At 39.0% G+C, this 22,611-nt stretch overlaps 2 protein-coding genes across 4 annotated transcripts; both read left to right on the plus strand.

Annotated features, from left to right (window-relative positions):
* The first annotated feature begins 910 nt into the window (after positions 1-910).
* Positions 911-10,315, plus strand: LOC106173519 (uncharacterized). Of its 2 annotated transcripts, none has more exons than XM_087004864.1 (9): positions 911-1,052; positions 3,541-3,626; positions 3,906-4,185; positions 4,484-4,533; positions 4,799-4,894; positions 5,382-5,552; positions 8,646-8,776; positions 9,088-9,313; positions 9,662-10,315. In XM_087004864.1, exons 2-9 carry the CDS (start codon positions 3,578-3,580, stop codon positions 9,694-9,696), a joined length of 1,038 nt encoding a protein of 345 aa, XP_086860990.1. In that variant the 5' UTR covers positions 911-1,052; positions 3,541-3,577; the 3' UTR covers positions 9,697-10,315. The 2 variants fall into 2 exon arrangements, with proteins under 2 accessions (XP_086860990.1, XP_023931670.2); XM_024075902.2 differs by lacking the exon at positions 3,541-3,626 and adding an exon at positions 3,390-3,475 and having other exon boundaries at positions 939-1,052.
* Positions 10,316-12,300: 1,985 nt separating this feature from the next.
* LOC106152785 (uncharacterized) lies at positions 12,301-19,425 on the plus strand. 2 transcript variants are annotated; one of them, XM_087004866.1, is made up of 9 exons: positions 12,301-12,454; positions 15,079-15,173; positions 15,777-16,038; positions 16,459-16,508; positions 16,776-16,871; positions 17,173-17,340; positions 17,699-17,829; positions 18,273-18,489; positions 18,731-19,425. In XM_087004866.1, exons 2-9 carry the CDS (start codon positions 15,116-15,118, stop codon positions 18,763-18,765), a joined length of 1,017 nt encoding a protein of 338 aa, XP_086860992.1. In that variant the 5' UTR covers positions 12,301-12,454; positions 15,079-15,115; the 3' UTR covers positions 18,766-19,425. The 2 variants fall into 2 exon arrangements, with proteins under 2 accessions (XP_086860992.1, XP_086860991.1); XM_087004865.1 differs by lacking the exon at positions 15,079-15,173 and adding an exon at positions 14,900-15,007 and having other exon boundaries at positions 12,309-12,454.
* The last annotated feature ends 3,186 nt before the right edge of the window (positions 19,426-22,611 follow it).

A 22,611-nucleotide genomic window follows, 5' to 3' on the forward strand; every position in this document is an offset into this window, starting at 1 on the left:
GCAGCAAAGAGAAGTTGCATGCACAAAGTAACAATGCATGTTATACAAGATGTATCAGGTAGATCTGCTGCATTTGGACTCTGCGTGATCACAATGTTTTTTATCCATTCTTATTACTCTGGTTTTTGGACGAGTTTTATTCGTCCAGGCCTGGCAATAGAGGTCTTTTTCTAAAGAGATAAGATGATTTTAAGTGAAAAAGTCTAGAATGTATCCTTATTGGCATGCTAAGTGCAGTATTTCTACCCTGTACAATTCAGAGATGTGAACATATTGACTTTTGAGCTTAACAATCCTTTTTGCTGAGGGATATTTCTTTGTGTTCTATCACACTCCTAAAACCAATCTGCTATGCAGCAAATTCATTTTTGTAAATAAATTATTAATAATCTCGACGAGAGGTTTAGTTGCTACAAAGCTGTACATAAGACATGCCATGATTTACAGGCCTGTAGCCAGCTATTTCTTAAAGGGGGGGGTCTTTTTCTGAAAAAAAAAAGGACCTTTTACCAAGAAATCTTTGTGCGCCTAGATAACATTTAACCCAGATCGAACCTTTTCCCGGCAAAAGGGAGGGTTCTTTTGAACAGCTAAAACACCTCTGATACTGGCAGATGCACATGTAGTAGATTACTAGCCTCACTTTGCTATAAAGGTACAATGTACAGGCACTGCCCTCAGAGCGCCACCCGCACAGCAAAGCCACAATCTACATGCACCATATAATTCACTAAATTAGGGACATCAGGGTTTTGCTATGGCTTGTTACATATTACTACATGCATCCGTCCCCGTTTGGAAATAAAACAGGCCAAAATTACGGTCTGTCTATTTGGGATCTTTTATGTCGCTGAAATATGTAAAATTCCATTTAAATAATTAAAAGAGGTGGGTAATGGTGGAGACGCAGGGTTGTTCTCGATGTGACCAAGCAATTTCTATACACCATTGAAACTCTTTAACGTAAGACCTATTGAAATGCACAGTCCCCACGAAAACGAGAAATAGACTCGTCCGCTTTCGTCGTAGTGGAAGACGCAGTGGTGGGGCAGGTACGTGTATTTTACCTGTAATTAAGTCTTGATTAGTGTCTTTTTACTTGATTTTAAAAACGCAATTATGTAGTATATTTATTTGTACGTATTACTATTGTTGCATCTGTGAAATAAGAGTAACCCATTCACTTAGCGGCCAGTTCAGTCGATCAGAGCCGTGCTGCTCGGTCTGTCAATTTACCGAATGTCAAAAATGACCTTAACTGCAGGTGTAGTAATTTAGTCGTGAGTCCCCCTCCCCTCCCCTCCGCCCCCTACCCGCCCCCAGTGACCGGTGTAGTGACCGTGTCAACGTCGTGGGTCACTGTGACCACATTTTCAACGCGTGACTATAAATAATTCATAACTGATATGGAAATCCTGTGTTAAATTTCTGATCTCAAACATGTCGGAATCCAGGTCATTTTCTTCATTTACACAATAACTCATACTTTCTGCACCGTTGTCATAGACGCCGATTTCTTCCCTTTTAATCAATGTCCACAGTTGTAGCAAAAGATCGTTTATTGCAGAGTATTATTCCAGTTAAAAAGAAAACAGTTCGCTAACTTACACATACATGTACGTAGCAGACATAAAAACTTGTAGCGAATGCTGTTTTTTCTTTGGACCCCGATATTGTCGTCCATTGTGACGTAAGATATACATTTGACCAGTGTTAGTCTAAAAATAAATATGGAAGAATATTGGACCTCTTTATACAAGACGCACGAAATAGTTTTAAATTCGTTAATGTCAGAATATTTTTAACTAATGGTTACTTTTTTTAGTGAACAACTAATTTATCTACAAATTGATGACGAATTATAATGAACCAAAAGGTTGGTCTTAATATTCGATCAACTTCAGAATTCTTATTTTATTATTCTTTAATTTAATTATATATTTACTCATCTATTCATTTTTCATCCCGACTGGGAAAACGTTAGGTACGTGTCTGCGTCAAACTTAAGATAACTGACATGTCCGCGCACTGTGGTTAACTGCTAAGAAACACGGCATAAAGACTAGATAGATTTGATTTGGGGCGTTTTATAAGTATGATACACGGATCCGCGAAGAGATACAAATTGACGGCGTAGACTGTCATTAAAAAGCCAAGGAAGTCTCTGTGAAATTTCAATTAAGTATACAGTAAAACCCCTTATTTGTATCGGTTCATGGGCTTGTCAACCTACTCCCTGCCACCTCTGGGTCATTTTAATGTAAATTTTATTGTGAGTTGGGGGTCATCTCCAAGACATCTCAGGTCATTTATGGTCATCTCGGGCTATAGCGTTGTTATCTTAATAGCAGGGTCTTCGACAACATGAACACATGCTAGTGGCTCCACCTGCAGGTGCAGGGTGATAGTCCCATGGCTATGTACCTGACAATTCCCATTTTAGTTGTGTGGATCGAACCCGCTTTTCGTCACAGAAGGATAATCATGAAAAGATCAATGGAATGAATTGAGAATGATAATAAAAAATTCTTATCTTTGTCATTTTGGCCTAGATGTATTTTGGTTGTCCCCATAATGGCTGCATAATTTACATCTTCCGCACCGGTGAGCTTTCATTTCCTTAAGAGCTGTTTTTGCAGAGGTATTTTATGTCACAGAAAGGAATATCGATATCAAAACACGAATTACAAAAGAATCAATTTTGCCAGAAGATCCAGGGTGAATGTTGTCTGGGACGTTTGACAGTGTTGATTCAATGGCGTTTTTATTTGCCAGGTCATTGCATTCTTTATCTTTTTAATATGTTGTGCGAATAAAGGTGCTGTTTTTATGAACACGGAAAATAAGACATATGAGTAGTGAGGGTCGACTTTTTTCTTCATAATCACTTTTTTGCGGAATGTGGAGTCGGTAGGAAGAGGTAGGTTTGGCAGCCTCTCAATGCAAAATAGAATCCAAAATAGTTTGCATGTTTATCCCATTGAAACGCTCGTAAATAAACTTTATTTGGACATTTTGGGCATTAACGCTTCACTTTAATTCATTTCTGATTTGCCGACGCACTCACGTGACCCACTGTAGTTAATATGTCTTGCTGCCTTACAGATTAGATAGACACATGTAGCTCTTAATTTGTACCAAGAACATTTGTATGATCCTGAAAGGTGGGTGGAAAATTACGGGAAAGACCCAAAACGTGCTCACTGTTTGGCAGCCATATTAGCATCGCAGGATCCGGGGTACAAATAATTTTTTGAAAAGCTGAGATTTTTAATGATCTTGGGATTAGGTGCGGTACTGACTATATCATATATGTTTTTTAAAACCGCACCACCTATGATATTTGAGTTGTACTGATTGTTTTTCATTAATTAATGTTATATTTTAAGGCACTTGTCGCCTTAATCTGATACCATGGATCCAGGGTCGAGATCAAACAGCACCACCAACCTGTCTGGAGGACAGCAAGCTTCAGGTACATATATTTCTACACATATCTGTTATTAATCTAAATCTTGCGTCCCTCCTCTCCCCTCACAGGTCCATGTACACCTGAGAAGGTGTGATATCTGAGGCCATGGAGAAGTTTCAAGTAATGGAGGGTGGCGCTCAACCGCAGGCATCAGGTATAAAGAATTACAGAGCTATCGCAAGTTCACTTTAAAGCAAATTATAATCTAGAATCTAATTTTTTTACATGACGTAGGTATATTATTTTCGACTTGACGATTTAGTTTTTATTCTATTCAATTGATTTTTAGTTATTATTTGTCTGTTTATTTAATTATATATTTATTTATTCATTTATTTATTCATTTTAACGCTTCTTTATTCAAATGCGAAATGATTTTATTTACACTTTAAGAAAACAATACTAAATGCTGTATTTCTGACTTTATTTTCAGGCAACCGGATTTTACTCATCTTGGTAGCAGTGAGTGCAATCGTTTCCTTGGTGGCTCTCATCATAGCCGCAGTAGCTGTTTCCAGACCTGTTTCCTCCAACGTCACCGTTCAAAGTGGCCAACAGTCGACAGGGGGCAGCACAAGCAGTCAGACGTCAACTGGGAGTTCAGGAAGCTCCGGCTCGAGCTCCACCTCGACGGGCACGACATGTACCACAAGCGTTGCTAGTAGAATTTACACTGTTGGCATCGGGCACGACTTTGGTGCACACGAATACATGTAAATATGCATTGATTTGTGTTAATATCTATTGGTTTATGAAAGGAGTTAAAAAGGAATTGGATTGTAAATATAATCCATTCAGAATTTAGGAAATGTAATAATTTGGTCGATGAAGGGAGGGACACAGGTTATGGTTTGATGCGGAAATAAACATATTTTGGTCTTGTTTTACCAGGGCATGTTTGCAAACAAAAAACAATGTTTTACGCAAGCTTCATGTATGATAACTATAAATTACACTTTCAAATACAGAAAAACAAATCAGAGATTGAAAATTTTTGTGCCTCTTTTTTAGTGACACCTCCGGGTACCTGGCGGGGTTCTATCATGACCTCATCGATGCAGGTAAAAATTCTGAACCGCGAAAAATATAAATATATTATAATACAGAAGCAGTGGTATGACTATTAATATTGGAAAACCAAAAACAGATTAGTCTTTATTTAATTATTCAGTATAATAAGTTAGCGAATCGAAATTTGGTACGTTTTTATGGGCAGCTTATTCTACTTTATTGCACTGACTTAGAACATTGCACATGACTCTGTGATGTTGGTGACACTGCACGTGACCCCGTGTGCTGACGTCACTGTTTTTCCATCATTTTCAGTGTGCACCGAGGCCAGCATGGACTGCCGTATTGTGTGGGACAAGTACAGCAATTGCTGGGACTCCACCCCAGGACAGCCCTCACACGGCGGCCAGGGTACGTGGTGTGTGTGTGTGTGTGTGTGTGTGTGTGTGTGTGTGTACAAACTCCAGGGGTTCTTCATCTTGAAGATGATGGAGGGGGAGACAGAATGATATGTTCTTCAAGTTACACTGAAAAATGTCTAATGGTAGCACTAAGCTAACCGTTCTTGCCTTGATTTCCTCCGCAGTTGTAAAACAGCATACGAGGACAATTTTACAGTACATCAATTGACATATAAGATACGGGGAGAAAGAACGGCTTGGTATTGATGTTTCGTTTTTAATTCTTAATTAATTATTTTATTTATTATTTTGATTATGATTTTTTTTATTTGAAAGATTGAGAGGGTTAAGTGGAGGAAGAGGTCACTCCGGTGCTGGGGAGGGGGGGAGGGGCACACTGTGATCCCCCCTACCCACAAATTGTGTCGAACAAAAGTGTCCTCTTTCTCTTTTCTCCCCCACCCTCCTATAGGCCTAACGTGTCATTTTGTCTCCAGGATTACTTGGTCAGTGGTATGACGCATGCTCCGGCTGGTACACCACCATTGACCGCATCCAAGTCTTCAGCTTCGCCCTGCCATTCCTGAAGGCGCCAATGAGCAATTTCTTTGTCTTAAAAGGACAGGGGAGTTCTTTTTCCTCGAGAAACATGGCTGGAAAAAAGATTGGTAAGTATTGTATGTATAATTTTAATTTTAATTTCACCATGTCAAATCGCGTTCTGCTGCTGATTGTACTTAAAAGTACAATCAGCAGCAGAACGCGATTTGACATGGTGAAAGTCGGGATAGTTCTTAGCGTCCATATCACGGGTTACAGGTTGACGTGGTGTTAACATTTTGCTAATTTGTATAAGGTAATAGGTAAAAATACATGAAATCAGTGTAAGATATATGGGCGGCCAAAAGGGCAAAAAATCCTGTCGTCGATTCAGTTATGTTTCGTCGATTCACTGCCTTCCCATCGATTCAGTTTCAAGTTTAAACGATCCTGTCATAAATTCAACATCTACTTTCGTCAATTCAACTGTCAAACATTTCTCATCTACGGTGTATTAAAACCAATGCCGTCACTATTTTCGTCGATCGTGTAACTATTCTCGTCGATCGTCTAATCTCGTCGATCGTCCAACTAATCTCGTCGATCGTGTAACTATTCTCATCGATCGTCTAATCTCGTCGATCGTGTAACTATTCTCATCGATCGTCTATTCTCGTCGATCGTCTCATCGATCGATCGCCAGAGGGCGCTGCGGTAGCACATTGGCCTATCACATGACTATCAAAATGGCAGACAACAAAATGATTGCTAGTGAAATAAGAACATTTTCTCAACAATTTCAATTTTAGTTGTTAATAATTAAAAGACATTCGGTTGTAGGGACATTATTTTCTAGTTGTGCTTAACTCTGACCATGGCTGGCCGAGTTAAAAATTACCGCGTGATTGACAGACAGAAGCACGTGTTGCTACCGCAGCGCCCTCTGGCGATCGATCGATGAGACGATCGATGAGAATAGTTACACGATCGACGAGATTAGACGATCGACGAGAATAGTTACACGATCGACGAAAACAGTTTGACGATCGACGAGATTAGTTACACGATCGACGAAAATAGTGACAGCATTGGTTTTAATACACCATAGATGAGAAATGTTTGACAATTGAATTGACGAAAGTAGATGTTGAATTTATGCCAGGATCGTTTAAACTTGAAACTGAATCGATGGGAAGGCAGTGAATCGACGAAACATAACTGAATCGACGACATGAATTTTTGCCCTTTTGGCCGCCCATAAAGATACCCACATTACTTGTTGACTGGACTCGGCTTATATGCAGCAGACGTGTTTTTAGTAACCACCTTGTACAGGCCTACCCAACTACCAGACTCGGCACCTAAGGATCCTGAATTAACCGGTATATCGGACCACGCTACCCGTTTTCAAGGTGTGTGTCAGATCGCATTTCGGAGTATCATACCCGAGAACAAATTTTGTAGCACGACTGCGGGCTCATCTACGCTCGGCTGAACAACCTTAAACTGTACTCTTACTTTAGAGTACTCTATTTTATTGTCTCTATGGGGATATATGGGGACTTAACGACATTCGGTTTGAATGTTTTAACCACTTTTGATAGGGCTTTTTTGCATTGTATTAGATTAATGTGGCAATCTAAGGTTCATCTAGGTGGCTTTCAAATTTATGCACCCGGTTTTAAAATCATGTAGCGATTTTACGACAATCGTTTACTATCCAATCAAGGTGACAGCCGAGCATGCCAGGGCTCATCCTGTCGGTGTTCTGGCTGATAGGGGAGACCGGGGCTAGTTGGCCCAGTTAGACACTTTTGGCCTTGTAGAGCCAACTAGGAATGGGTTAGAGTAACAAAACCGGTTTCAAAGTAAGCCCTATGAACTAAGCTACGTATGTAACGCCATTATTTTTCAAATATAATGCCAGATGGCTCACAATTTGACAAAAAACGCAGTTGACGTCAAGGGGGCCAACTTGCCCCGCCACGGGGCAAGTTGGCCCCAGGGTCGGGGCAAGTTGGCCCCCCTATACGAAAATGAAGTATATATATCCCATATAAATGCCTTGAAATACATTTTTATACATTTTTAATTTATTAAATTGATTTTTGAGAGTCTTTGATGAATAAATAGTTCAAATGAGGCAGATTTATTGAGGTTTCCGTACGTCACGTTGTGGGGGGGGGGGGATGTGTTGCAAGAACAAAAAAATCTATCAATAAAATTTGTTTTGTTTTAATTAAGAATTATAAGAATTTAAAAGAAAGTAATAAATTCAGTTTTAAACCATTGAGTTTGTTTCAACAATGGGAGGGGTGGAAAATCCCCTTGGGGCCACATATAACACTATAAATACAATAAAATCACCTTACAATGAATTAAGGCAAAAGAAATGTTTTTCTAATGAAAGTCCAGTGGATTTGCTTTCTAATACATACAAACAACAGAACATTTCTAATATAAATTTTCGAAAAGACACTAGAGAGCAAATTTTAAAAAATCAATCAGACGGTTAACTCCGGCAAGCTTTGTCAATTTCACCAACTTGTTTATTTCAAGAAGTTACAACTTCTTGTTTATTTCAAACAGCGTTGCGCGCAAAGGATTGTGGGTAATATGAGGGTCCAACTTGCCCCGAGTCGAGGGGGCCAACTAGCCCCGGGTGCACATTATTTATTTTAAGGGATGGCAGCCATTTATGGTGCTAGAATGAGCAACGATGATACATCTCTGTGAAACTTGAAACAATGAGCTTCAGTTTGATGCCCTATACATATCTTATATTCGATCAAAAGCCTATGAAAATAGATTTTTAAATCTCTTAAACAAAATTACTTTTAGGTGCAAAAATAGTTTATTTGGACTCACCGCTTAATTAAAACTTTTTAACGGCCGACACTTCCTTAGCATTGTAGGCTACGGTCACTTTGCAAGAGTATGTGGCCAATTTCTTTACCTCGTAGTTACTTTTTCATAAAATGACGGGGGGCCAACTTACCCCGGGGTCCAACTAGCCCCGGTCTCCCCTACTCCGAAATGCGATCTGACACACACCTTGAAAACGGGTAGTGTGGTCCGATATACCGGTTAATTCAGGATCCTTAGGTGCCGAGTCTGGTAGTTGGGTAGGCCTGTTGTAAGATACGCCCGAGTTTCCATTTACAGTTGCTTTGTTTTCGGTCAGCATCTTGCTTTTTTAAAACATGAACTATTGTCTTAAGGTTTCGTGGACGGCTGGGCCAGCGACGAGAAGTGTCTGAACAGGTGGACAGACGTAATTGGCCAGGACACAATGCAGGTGGTCCACGGCCCAACACCCACTGACCTCGTGGCTAAGTTACAGAACGGGGAGGTAAGCTAATGAAGATAAGGCTGGTCGATAGATGGCGCCTAAGCAGTAAGGGTGACATAAAAGTTCACTGAGTTTGATGCATACCCGAACCATTCTCACCTACTGCAAGAACTGGATTTGTAGATAGACCTACTATTAAAATTAACGAAATATGTTTAAAGGGTAATGATACCACGTTTATTTAAATATTACTAAAATCTGACAGGAAGCCTTTAAAAAGATGAAATTTCTGCTTTATTTATTTATTTATTTTTTAAATTTTAAGATCAAATTTCAACACTTAAAAGCGTTCAAACCAATGTTTCTTTTAGATCGCCGCGATTTTCGCCACCATCTCTGACATGGAGCCGCACACAGGGGCCACCAACCCTGTGGTAGAGATAGTTCCGTCCGCTTCTTTCAGCTGTATGATAGCGGGCAGTGCCATGATGACCCGGAAAGACAGCGACTTCAACTCGAAATGGAACGTTGGTTTCAACAAGCTCGTCTCTTCTGGGAAATTCAAAAAATTGTGCGCTGCCGGACAACAAACGCACGGTAAGTAGTCGGCGGTGTGGTGAACAAAAACTGTAATTTTCTCTACGTTCATAAACCACTGAAATAACAACCCATCAAACTAGAACACAATGAAAAAGGTTATTAAGACAACCTTAATAAAGTAGTAAGATATTGGTAAAATATGACCTATTTCATATTTATATTAACGTGGAGGTTCTTTTGGTTCTTCGAATATTGTCCATGCAAAGTATTTCTTATGAGAAAGGCCAAAATCACATAAAAAGCGAGCACTATTTTTTCTAATCAGAATCTTCGGGTGTAAACCATAAACAAAGATAAAACTGTCTACTAGTATACCATGTGGCTCATTTTACCTTTTTGTTTCAGGGAGCCGAGGAAATGTTGATTGTGTTGATGGTTAGAGCGAGGGATTAATCAAACCACAGTTAAATATTACACGGAATGTGACAGAAAATTATTTGTATGGGCGTCAGAACAAGAACCAACGTTCACAGTGACATTCAACTCAATAAACTTTCATTAAACAAAAATTTTTCTGCACAGAAAGGAGAGAATTACATAGACATGCAAAAGTTAATCAAGAACTTACCAAACATAGAACAAGCAATTAAGTCTCCTAGAAATGACACGTATCGGCAAGACTATTTTGCACAATTTTAGATATTCAACACTACTTACACTAACACTACTTTAACTGGAGTGTGTGCTTAGATCAGGTTTTATGATTTCAAACGAGAATGCGATTTCTCTCCTTGACAGCAAAAAATTAGTAGAACATAGTGTAAATATTTTTGGCCTTGAAATCAACCTGCTTGACGGTACTTTCTCTGCATAATTATTTAGTTTATAAACTGAAGCATTTACAAGTTTTATTGTAGCAAATTCATCACTGACGTAAAGATCAGGTGATACAACTCATCTCGCCACATTCTCTTATATTGTTACTTTATCATGGCGTACAGTGTATGCTTACTGTTGTATATAAAAAAAGTTTTGCTTATTAAAAAATCAGGATAACTATACGCGTTATCCTTTGTTTTTATATTTATTAATTTATTTATTTAGGCTCTGTTGCCTCCTTCAATATCATAACGATAAGTTTATCCTTCTTTGTGAATATTTTTTAAATCTCTTTACGTTTTCATTGACCTCATATTCTCTGGGTGACGGTGAATTGTATTCAGATCAGTTTCTTTCCCGTTGACATGTTACACTGCCATATAACATATCTTGTATCTATACATCTATATCATCTCTGACTTTTTAATATTTTTATTGTGCTTATATGGAAATTCATTTTTTATACATTAAATGACTGCAATTTACATGGTTTTAAGTACAACAAAAAGTTAATGCAATGTAAAACGCGCATCTTATTCTACACATTAATAATGGAAATATCTTAATTACAGATACCGCCTCAACGATGGACGTTTTAAGTTAACGCTCGTGCACGTGAAAATGGGAGATCTTTGTTCTTTTGCATACACTCTAAACGCACACTCGGCGCTTAAGTGTTTTAGACGATAATTGCAAAATGTCTCTGTATTGTCAGCCTTTCATACATTCGTCACCCTGAATGGATATATTTGAAACTGTAAACAATATATATCTCTGCGGGGGTGGGGGTGGGGGGTGGGGGTGGGTGAGAGGGGTTTTTCTCGTGCTTCTGGTAGACGTCTGCGGCTAACTCGGTGCTACTTGGGGGTCGAGGGCTGGGTGAAGCGTCACACGGTTAAAGAAAAAGAGAGACAGCCTTACTCCATCTTAATCTATTTCCTCTTATGTGGCATGGAGCACCAAAATCACGATGCTTTTTTCAGTAAATATTTCACTGAACATCATATCAAGATAGTACATCTTGGAGGTAAAAGAAAAGAGGAGAAACATTATGATGATGATGATTATTATTATCCATCCCCATGCTAAAAAAAAAAGAACGCGACTGTCGTATATGGTAAAGCAAGGCGTCAATATTTTTTTTGTCATTATAAATTCCAAATATGACCGCGGGCATTTTCTTTACAAGAAGTGCGCTGTTGCAGATCTAAGACGCGCTGTGGATATTTACGTATTATGCTAGCTGTAATTCCGCATGTACTTAAACTTTGAAGAGACAATCCATTTTTTCTTCCACATTCCTCTGGTCTAACCATAAGTGTTACGCAAAAGCTGTATCGGTAGAGTATCTTTGGAGAGGTAGGCCTACGCGCGACGGATATTTTTCTGGCTGTTTTATTCTTAAATTCAGTAGAATTAGTACATGTATGTTATACAACAGTGCTGATACCAACTCGCCATGCTTTGCGCATCACTTTTGTATTTCTTTTGTATTTCTTTCTAATATTTCCGACCCAAAGAGTTTCGCCCTTATCGCTGAGAAATAACGCTTACCTCACGCAGATGCTCGCTCGTTATCTAGTTTCGTATACATGCATGAAGTCACGTAGTTTTTGGCTATCTCAGAAGATCCACGTATAGGTAATATTAATAAAAATGGAATTAAAAAAGAATATTGAATGAATTATCTGAAATGTATTTAAAAGAATGTACAATAATGAATTTCCGCGTATCCACCTCCAACATATTCAATAATTTAGACAAGACTAATTCTTTCGTTCTTCTAGGATAAACTGTTTTCATGGAGAGAGGATGATGTATTTCGTAATATATGTAAATTTATTTGACCCAAATTTCATATTATGTCCTCACGTCATAACATTGTCACTGCACTCACACATTTCTACATGACATAAATTATACACATAAAAGAATCATACTGCATGTGCTCATCACTTACTTCTAGAATGCAAGATAACTTTAATTTTTGTATCCTAGCTTACTTGTTTTTACTTTATTTCACCTAATGACTCACTAATTTAAGGAATGTTTTGACATGGGCGTCAGATACGGTACTTTTGAGCAGTTTCTATAATAGTAAGAGGGTCGTAGTAATAACGGGCTGTCTTCATGAATGATGCATAATAACTGTGGGTAGGGCTAATTATTCCTAGCCAAGCACGACTGCGCAGTTCGTGGTTCTTGCGATACCTGCGCAGTATTAAGGTGAGTACGTAAAAGTGGACCCTTCCACCTCGGACCAGAGTTCGACCACAGTCACATCTCATCACCATCTCGAGACGCTGACGACAGATAACGGTACGTCTTTACTTATTATGATGCTGATATCTAAATATATTTCAAGGTTTATATGTTAACAACTGGACGGTTTTTGACTCATGTAAGAGATGAAGAGAAAAAGAAAAAAAAATGCAAATAGATCAATTATAAATCTTTACATGTTTTTAGATATAATAGCCATTATTTTAAGGCGTCGGCCTACTTATTTTGTCCAAGGACAAACACCCTGCTTTCTGTTATGATGTAGCTGTTTGTATAGCAATGAATAACGAATCTAATAATTTTCAATAGATAACTAAAATCTGGTTTGTGAAGGGTTTTCCTATACACGCAGCCTTATAACACACCACCGGACTTCACTATACACAAGACGGGGCAAAGAAGGCGCAGGGAAAGGTCAAGGCATTTTCTTTAGCATCGCCTCTCGGCTCACTCCAGATCAGCTCTTGAATATTTCTTATTTTCAGGTGACAGTATAATTTGAAAAACCTGTTTGAGACGAATATCATATTTTCAGTAAACAAGCCATGTAGAGGTTAGAGGTCAGACGGTCAGACAGGCTGGGTTACCAGACTTGACCGAGGACCCAGCAAAATATAACTGGGTGTTTATGCTATACCAGGGTACATGGCGTATTTGTTGTCACCGGAACCTTACTCTTTCACTGTAACATGACATCCAAATTTCAGTTTACGATTTACCACTTGCCATATCTTTATATCATCAGGTTTGAAAGATGTTTTCTTCCTTTAATGGATTGTTATTCAAAGTTTTATAGTGTTGTCAGAGATTTTATTGTTACTATCCTAAGATTCGAACCAATTTTAATACTACGAACATAAAAAATAATGACGAAGCATACGATCAAAAAGTTAAAGTAAGAGCACTCTTCTGATAAAAAATTATTGTAAAATTAGTATCACTACAGGGAAATAATTTTTCACGAAATTTGATAAAGGTGGTTACAATATCAATTACCATTGTATAAAGTTTGAATAGTAACGTAATCAATCCATTCACTCGGCTCAAACCAAGTAAAGAAAAAGATATATATATATATTTGTGTTTCACCTCTACGAAGCGATGATCGTTGAATGCTAAAAAATAGCGATGACTCAAGGAAATTTCTCCAGTAATATTTTCTGTGCCAATATATATATACTGTATGCGGTCCCATTGTAGTAAAGTTATTAAGGCACATGCTGATTACATGAAAATGAGACCTCCACAAAGAACTTTGCATTTTGGGAGGGTTTGGGATGGCATTTGTGGTTTACTTTAGTGCAGAGAAAAAGCAGAGATTTTTCAATTCAGGATAGGCCTACAGTCAAAGGAATATTTAAATGCAGTGGAGGTTTTGACACCACAATTTCTTTTATTACCATAACGTGTCAAATAATTTGCAATAGACGTATTAACAAGACAAAACATGTAGGTTGGAAGAATCTCCCTGGGTGACCGGTGGAACTGAGTAGAGATAGTTCTTTTGTCGGCGTCTCTCTAAGCTGCTGTTGTATCCAGGACAGTGATGACACTGAAATAGGATGTCACAATACGCTGCACTTAAACCATGCAATACTAGTTAGGTTGACTGTAATAAATGTCTGTTTTTTTAAGGTATGAACGTCACGTGCTGGATTTCGTCCAAAATCCTGCTCGTAAACAAAAATACCTGATCGCACGTTAATGTATCATTGTTCGTTCGGAAAGGGACGCTGATTATTATTTAATTAAGTCTAAACCACACATAACATCCCATAAGATAGGTGACCTGTCTTCTACGATTTGATGAAGTGTCTTCTGTGCAAAACTCGAATACAGAGATCAATGATTTTGCTGAAAGATATTCTAGTCCTAAAATGTGCTTATACTAGGTAGATGACCCTGTTTAATATAAAGATGTTCATGTGCATTGCGACACGAAGGTTGATAAACGTATGCTACACCTAGCATCCCTGGTCGTGATGCTCTACTTCGTATTAAGGCTCTGTTCTCACAACTTTTAGATCGATCTATCACCGCGGGGAGTCTCACTAGATTACTGTCAGATAATCCCCCTTAAGTGTCCGTCCCCGCCTACTACAAGCTTTAAGGGGTAATTAACTTTCGTGTCCGCCCGGCTGACAGCTATTTAGCGTGAACCCCCAGGGAGTTAGGTCGATCCAATGTAGGTCGATCTAATCTATGAGAATGGGGTGTTAGACGCACAACGAGCTAGAACATGCTACGCCAACATACTGCCGTCACGCTCATAAACATGTCAAAGAAATAGCTTTGCGTCTTTGTCAGTTTCATGTAAATTATCTTTATTATTCATGTCATCTTCTTTTAACATTCTTTACATGTATAAATAAAGCCGCGCCTGAATGTAGCTGCCCGAAGGTAAACGAGTCGACCACAATTTTCATCTTGACAGTGTCAGTATCTTATTTTTTTCAATATTGTGGTTGTTTTCTCCCCCAGGTTCGGAAGATCCCCCAAGAAACTAGACGATGGAAGAAGGTGGCGCTAAGGTAGAGCGGTCTGACAGCACAGTGAATTTAACTATTCCTCGGCCGCGCTCTCAAGAAGGTATATTCCTTACTTGTCTAGCCATGACATATTTTGTTGAATTAACGCTAGATTATATTTTTCTTTCGTAGTCACAAGGGGTCAGGGTACAACTAACAGAGCGCCCTCATGCAGTCAACTGGAAAGTTTGAAGTAATGGAGGGGGGTGCGTCCACCCAGGCTCCAGGTAGGCCGCTGAAGGTTGTGGATCCCTTATTGACCAATCGAAATAAGTTACGAAATTGAACGTAATCGTACGGGAATTGCCGAAGTCATAAGGGGTCGACTTCCTTAAATAACTTGGTTTACGGTTCATTTGTCTTATACTGAATTATAACGGTTTGATTGTTTTTGTTTGTTCTAATTTTGTATAAGTTATTTAGAGAAGTAACTACATTTGTATAATTTATAAGCTTCAATTTAGCTTAGTGCAAAAACTATGGCTATCATAAAGCTGCGACCATTTAAAAAGTCTTCAAGATCGGACTTTTCACTTGCTTCCATTGCTTCTGTTGTACCGCTCCAGTTATTAGAATCCTAAAACTTCGTAAACCGAGTTATTTTCTCAATGGCCTAGTGGGGAATTGAAAAACCAAATCACACTATTTTCGAATGGATGACGAATGACTTTATGGACTTGATACAGAACGCAAAGCACATTGTAGCACCACTCCCACTAAATAGCAATCGACAACATTTCACAAGTTTCATCTGTGTATAATTCACGAGACACAGAGGTACAGTATGAGCCGCTCAAAGTAAAATTCAATGTGTTTTTGTATAATTTCAGCGGGCCGTATGATAATGGTCTTGGTGGCTGTCTGCGCCGTGATTGCGATTATCGCGGTGATCATTGCAGCAGTTGCGGTCTCTCGGCCGTCTTCGCCCAACATCACAATCCAGCGCGACAAGACGTCTGGGGGCAGCACCTCTTCCCAGACCTCGGGCCGCTCTTCTGGCTCTCTATCTGGCTCTGGCCGTGCGACGAACTACGCAGGCCAAAGAATCTACACCATAGCCATCGGCCACGACTACGGTGCTCATGAGTACATGTAAGTAACTCAACGGTCTCCAGGAAGGAACAGAAGTGGATGACGCCCCCACCCCCACCCCTTACCATACCCTCGCACCCCCCCTCACCCTAACCCTCCAGATACCCCGTTTTTTGCCCTTTCAATATCTCAAAGTTAACTACCTTGCTGGTTCGTAAAAAGCTATCGCTGTTGACAAGGGTGGTTGACAAACGATTTCCCATTTGTTTTTTTGTATAAACGCGATATTTTAAATGTTTTAGTACATGTAATATGACAGAAAAAGATTAATTCGTCACTTACTTACGAAGAATCGTATTTATTAAGAATAAAAAAAATTAACAACTGCTAATCTTTTATACTCTGCTTTTAAATTTTTTAATTGGTGGCAGTTTACACAAATATGCCAATTTACATACCAACTGGCGCTTTTTTTTTCAGTGACACCAGCGGGTATTTGGCGGGTTTCAGCCACGACGTTATAGACGCAGGTACCTTTGTATTTGTGCCACTCCAATAAGAATATTAGAATAAGTTGTATAATACTGTCTTGATATTTATCTTGGCTGTTGGGTGTGCATCTCTGTTTTCGTTTAAGATTGGAGAATTTTAGAAAGCAACAGTTCTTTTAAATTACGTTAGTATAACATTGGCGCTTTAAAGTGCAGGTCAACCCTGTCAACCATTATATATTATGATGAAGATCTTTAAAAAAAAAACAATAAGTAAATTTCTGTGTCCTTTGGTATTTAATCCAGTTTGCACCGAGGCCGGCATGGACTGTCGTACTGTTTGGGACAAGTACATCAATTGCTGGGATTCCACCCCAGGACAACCTTCACACGGCGGCCAGGGTACGTGATATGTTTAGGGGGTGGAGGGTGGGAGGATGAGGGGGGGGGGGGAACGCTCTGTACTATTATGTGGGTAAACACAAGTTTTCAATGATATTTAGTGAGCTCGTGACCACGCTATTCGGTCCAAAAATGTTAATATAAACGCAGCTAACCTTCCATGAACGATCCAGTGTAAATTTCAGAATAAAGTTCCAGCAGTAATGTTTAGATAGGTAATTAGTTCTGTCCAAAACTCGAGTGTGTTTTCACGTTTTTTTTTTCTTTCGTGATGAAAATGTTTCTTAATATAATAATTCAGGGTTAATGGGCGGCTGGTATGACGCCTGCACGGGCTGGTATACCACCATTGACCGCGTGCAGGTCTACCAGTTCTCACAACCGTGGCTTAAACCCGTCATGTCCTCGTTTTTCGTCAAGTCGGCCAGCAGTTTTGACCCATCAGCTGGGGTGGCCGGAAAGAAGATAGGTGAGCTTTTTCTTTTGAAGGGAGAAAGATTTTGGATGTAGCTTCCAGAGAATAGACGGATCGTAACACCGTGATATGTTCCCATACCTCTTGAATTGACCAAAATATGTGCACTGCAGGGTGGGTGGATTTTGAACTTGCTCATTATTTCCGGCATTAACTGTTGAAGCAAGTTTTGGTTGCAGTATTAGTCGCAATACTAGTATAAATTGATAGTACGCAAAAGCTTTATGTTAAGTCTAACATCTGATACCAGATTCAGTCGTGATTTGTCGAAATCAAAGTTTTCAACTGTCTTCATTAATTCAGGTGATGTGTAAAAAAATAATAAAAATAAATAATATTTTTTTAAAACCAGGTTTCCTTGACGGCTGGGCTAGCGATGAAAAGTGTCTGTACAGATGGAGTACGTTACAAGGAAGGGAGGACATTAGCGTCGTTCATTTTTTCAATCCAGAAGAGTTGGTTAAGGCGCTGACTGAAGACACGGTAAGAGCGTCCCAAATTCATTTGAGGGCGATTAAGTTTGTTATTGATGAATGTATATCTTCATCTCCTTTGGATTTTTAGCTGAAATTGAGAACTTGTGTTTTCTTGTATTGAAAAAGGCCAGAAAAAAGTTTGGAATTTTAATTTTTTTTCTCTCTTTAAAACCAACGTTTTTGTAGAAAAGTGGAGAGACACAGCTCCGTTTTGGGTGAAAAGGGGACGACTTTGGCCCTTGGATTCCCGTTTTTTTATTTATGTTAAACTAAACGAAAACCATTAGTCAAAAACATTAGTCAAAGTCAAACAAACCACTGTTTCTCCCTGAATAGCCACCATTTCTTCCAAAGTCTCTTGACACACCTTCTAAATGGCAACATAGAGCGTGCTCGGCTTGAGGTCGGCCTAGCGTTCTTCTCTGTGATCTTCTCCCTGTTTTTACGAAGGTTGATGCGGTATTCGCGGCGACTACGGACATGGAGCCGTACATGAACAACGGCATCAAACAGATCACCAGCTCCACCCACAGCTGTATGGTAGCCGGCAACGCCATGATGACCCGCAAGGACAATGATTTACCCTCCAAGTGGAACGCGGGCTTCAGCAAACTGGTCTCCAGCGGGAAGTTTAAGAAACTTTGCGACAAGGCAAATAATGACCACTGTAAGTTAATGCGTCAAGACGTAATTTTTAAAGGGATTTTTTAAAACGTCACTGTAGTTCGTTCGAATGAATTAAATGAATCAACCGCTTTCATTGACCCCATTTAGAATAGGGGACTAACTAGTCCCACGGATTAGACGGCAAGCTATGTTGTGGGTCGCCATATTTGACCCTCGGACTAGTTAGTCCCCTATTCTAAATGGGGCCATTGTCATTAAACTGACCGTATTCTTTATTCCAGCTCACCGCGGGCAAGTAAACTGTGTTACCGCTTAACCACCCACGACTGAAGAATTATCATGTCGAAGAACCCCGGTCGACCTAGAAATTCAAGATTATACCGTTATCCATGTCGTTATGACATATGCCTCGACGTCATTTCAGAGTTTTACCCTATACATTATAACGTTACAGTAAACGGAAAATAGAGGTTTATAATACTCGAGACTCTGATAGTATGTTGAACAGGCCCAGCTCTTGATACGTACATGTATATACGGATGGAAGAACAGTGTTTTTACACATCGGATGTCGGATAAAACGGGAACTTTCAGTTAATACGAGTGTGTATTTCTCTTCACCTACTGGATATGTTTACATAAATGCACGGTATATAAATAGATAGTTTTGTACTTAAAGAGATGTATTTAAAAGGTATATTTTACATATTCATTTTACTCTCTACAGAGTGTTATCTAGAAACTTTTTTGCAAAGATTCATCATTCCAAATGTTAATTAATGTTTTACTCTATTATTTTGTCTCATAATTTGGTCACGTACTAAGAACAAGTTTCCTCAGACTTATAGATGTCTGCTCTCGGGGAACAAAGGACTGAAAACATAAAGCAAGTGACTTGGGTATTTATCTGCAGAGAATGATTTTCGGAACGCTATTTCTCGGAATTGATTAATAAAACTGCCAATATATTATCTTACCATCGTGCCATGAGACCTTTATTTTAACTTTCTAAGAAATTTTTATTGTGATTTTATCGCAGCATATTAATAACAAAATGATGGTTAAAGTCATGCAGTGTAAAATTTCTCCGCGAAAAACTCGTGCTTGCCGATTTAATCAGGGACCAGCAGTAATTTTCTCCGACTAATCCCTCTATTCCTCACCGACTACGAATTCCACGAACCGCCAGGAATTGATATATTTTAGAAATCGTGAGGAATCGTGGAATTTTGCACATTTCTGGTGGAAAACTTGTCCCTGCTAGGGCTTCAATTTCAAAAAGGATGTTCAACTAATATAGTACTGCCCCTTGAGCTGGAGTATGCACATCAACTGGTGATAATAGAAGACTGGTTCGAAATCTTTTTGCCGATTCCACGATCTCTAAAGAATTGGGAGAACTGATTGAGAATAAATAAAAATCAGTTAAGAGCTTAAGGAAATTATCACGATTTAACTAAGAACCCTGGGATTTATCTTAGCGGTTCGTGGAATTCGTAGTCGGTGTAAAATGGGGCCATAACCGACCTTTGCTCCTCCCTTCCTGACACTTTCTATATCTCTGCAGCAAACCTGGAACATTAAAGGGTCTTCATCCCAAGAATAAGCAATGTTTTTTTCCCTTCGAACCCAGTTTTTGTAAAGGCTTCCTGAGCAAGAGAACTCAGCGAGGTCAAAGTAGCGGGTAAAAGAAAGGTTTGTACTAGCGACGCAAATTTGTTTGGTGGGTCCTAGATTTGTGCAAGATATTGAGAAACTGCGTCTTGCCAAGATTTTTTTTTCTATTATCCAATAAAGAAGAAAAACGGTTATGAAGATTGAGTAGTGAAGCATGGTGCGACGGATATTGAAAAAAGGCTGATATCCGGTGTTTGAAGTCAAGCTGACCTGACTAGTTGTGGTACAAATATAACTGAGCATATGATAAACTCACGTTAAATGACATCTTTTATAAGGTATATCACTTATATGGGATTAGTCAAATGCGGTTGCACTAAATCGGCTTTTAACATTTGGAAAAGCTCATCTAGAAAGATAATTATTTATATCACGGGATGTTACCTGGCATTATGGCTTTAGCGTCGTGACTGGATTTATAGAAAATATAGAACAAAAGAAAAATCCGAAGGAACAGTCTGTCACGATGTTGTCGCCAAGAACATGCTCTTAAAATGTCACTGAAGGAGTTTCACATCTATACTGTGTGTTGTACAGCAGTCTAATAACTTGAGTAAATTGCATCACGCTTTGCTTATCATGTTGTCACTTTCTCTTTGTCACGGCTGACTATTCTATCTAAATTGTAGCTCACATAAGGATCTTTACATAGACCTAAACTCCAGATACCATAAAATAATTCGAGATAGAAAATTGCCCTTAACATAATGACCGAAATTTTAGTGTATTTGTCAGAAAAGAATTTCATCAGCTGTGTTATGTACTAAAAAGAAAGCAGTGATTTTTTTTACATTCGACAGCTAGTATTGAAGTTTTTTACCTTCAGTAATACGAGTCTGTCTAAACCAAACCATCTTCATCGGGGAATGAAAATACACTGACAGTCTATTTAACATAGATAGGCCTATAGCAGTAGTCCAATTAGATAACCATTGCACTTATTTCATAACGAGAAAGTCACTTTTTAATGTCCCAGACTCCTACTTTAGGCAAGGGCTCATTCCCAATAGCACTATCGTTCTACCTAGATCGATCCAACTCCGCGGGGACTCTCGCTGAATGCAATCAGATTAACAGCTCGACACACCTCTTCCTGGCGTTGAATAGAATACGGAAAAGTTGGAGATTTTACGAAACAAGAGGAGGGGTGTTAATTTGTTTATCTGGCTGCATTCAAGAAGAGTCCCCGTGGAATAAGATCGACCCACGTAGATCGGTATTTACATTGGGAAAGGGCCCCAAGTGGACATTTTTTGTACGAAGTAGATCAAATTATTGGTCAAAAAGTCAAGACCAAATTTTCGGGCAGTCCTAATGAAGACTGTAAAATCTCTTTTCAAAATGAAGACAAGTGACGGAGAGAATTATTCTGAAAGTATGAAAAGGTGAAAAAATCGACTTCATGGAGAAGACTACAACAACAAGAGTTTGTAGTTTGGGAAGTTGAACTGTACCGAAGTCATACTGTCGTGACAAATGGCAGTAGAACGTTGTAGCGTCTTGGGCAGCCGCGAGAAGATTTTTTTCGAAATACTTTCACGGATGAAATGAAGGAATTAAAAGGTGCCTATTATCCTTTTAAACAATATACATATTAAAGTTGAAAAAACTTTAAACCAAACGACATAGACCAGTCACATTGTTTAGCTTGAGATGTATTTTTAAGGCACACATTTGAGCGTTAGACCTAGAACAATTTCCCTCTTATGTCAAGATCTTTTAAATACTGCATAGACAAACCCTGGATCTCAAACTCTTTTTCGAGAGAGAGAGAGAGAGAGAGAGAGGAGGTGGAAAACGCATCTTAACATCTAGTAATTCTTTATATTTTATCTGTCTAGGCATTTAATAATGTTATTAGTGCTAGGAACTGGATCAAGTGCTATAGAAAGACAAATTAGTGGGCATACAATTACCGGAACAGTAATCACTCGCCGTTCTTCCTGTGTGACCGCAGTTAGCGCGTGGTGCCTGGAGTTAAAGCTGTCACGTAGTCTATAACGTGGCCCTCTATCGTTTCAAACCATTTCCATTTTCGCGAGTGTAAATTCTGTTTGTAGGTTTTGCGAAAAGAAGTAGGAATTGATAAATATCGAAGAACGTTAACGACAGTAAATGTGCCGAATATGCGTAAGCCGTCAGTAAAAAAACAGAACTCTTAGAACAATTAAAACCTTTTAACCAATAGGAAGGCCTATAATGTCAGTAATAAGGCTAAATTGACCTTGGCGTTTTTGAAGGGCTTGGCTTGGTTGTGTACAAGTACTAGCTCGCGCTCTTCTAGCTTCCCTATGATAGTAAAGACCAATGTCGTCAATTTGAGTGCTTCTATTGGCTGGTCAACTCACCACATTGACGGGAAAAAAAGAGTTCCAGTCTTCATGTTCAAACCATGGCATATTGGCAAAGAATATGATATAAAGTTAGCCCCAAAAGTAACTTAGGGGCATTTGGAATTTATAACACTCCCAATATTACACACACA

This window comes from Lingula anatina, chromosome 2, assembly GCF_051362555.1.
Source record: "Lingula anatina isolate TDL-2025a chromosome 2, LinAna3.0, whole genome shotgun sequence".
NCBI lineage: Eukaryota > Metazoa > Brachiopoda > Lingulata > Lingulida > Lingulidae > Lingula > Lingula anatina.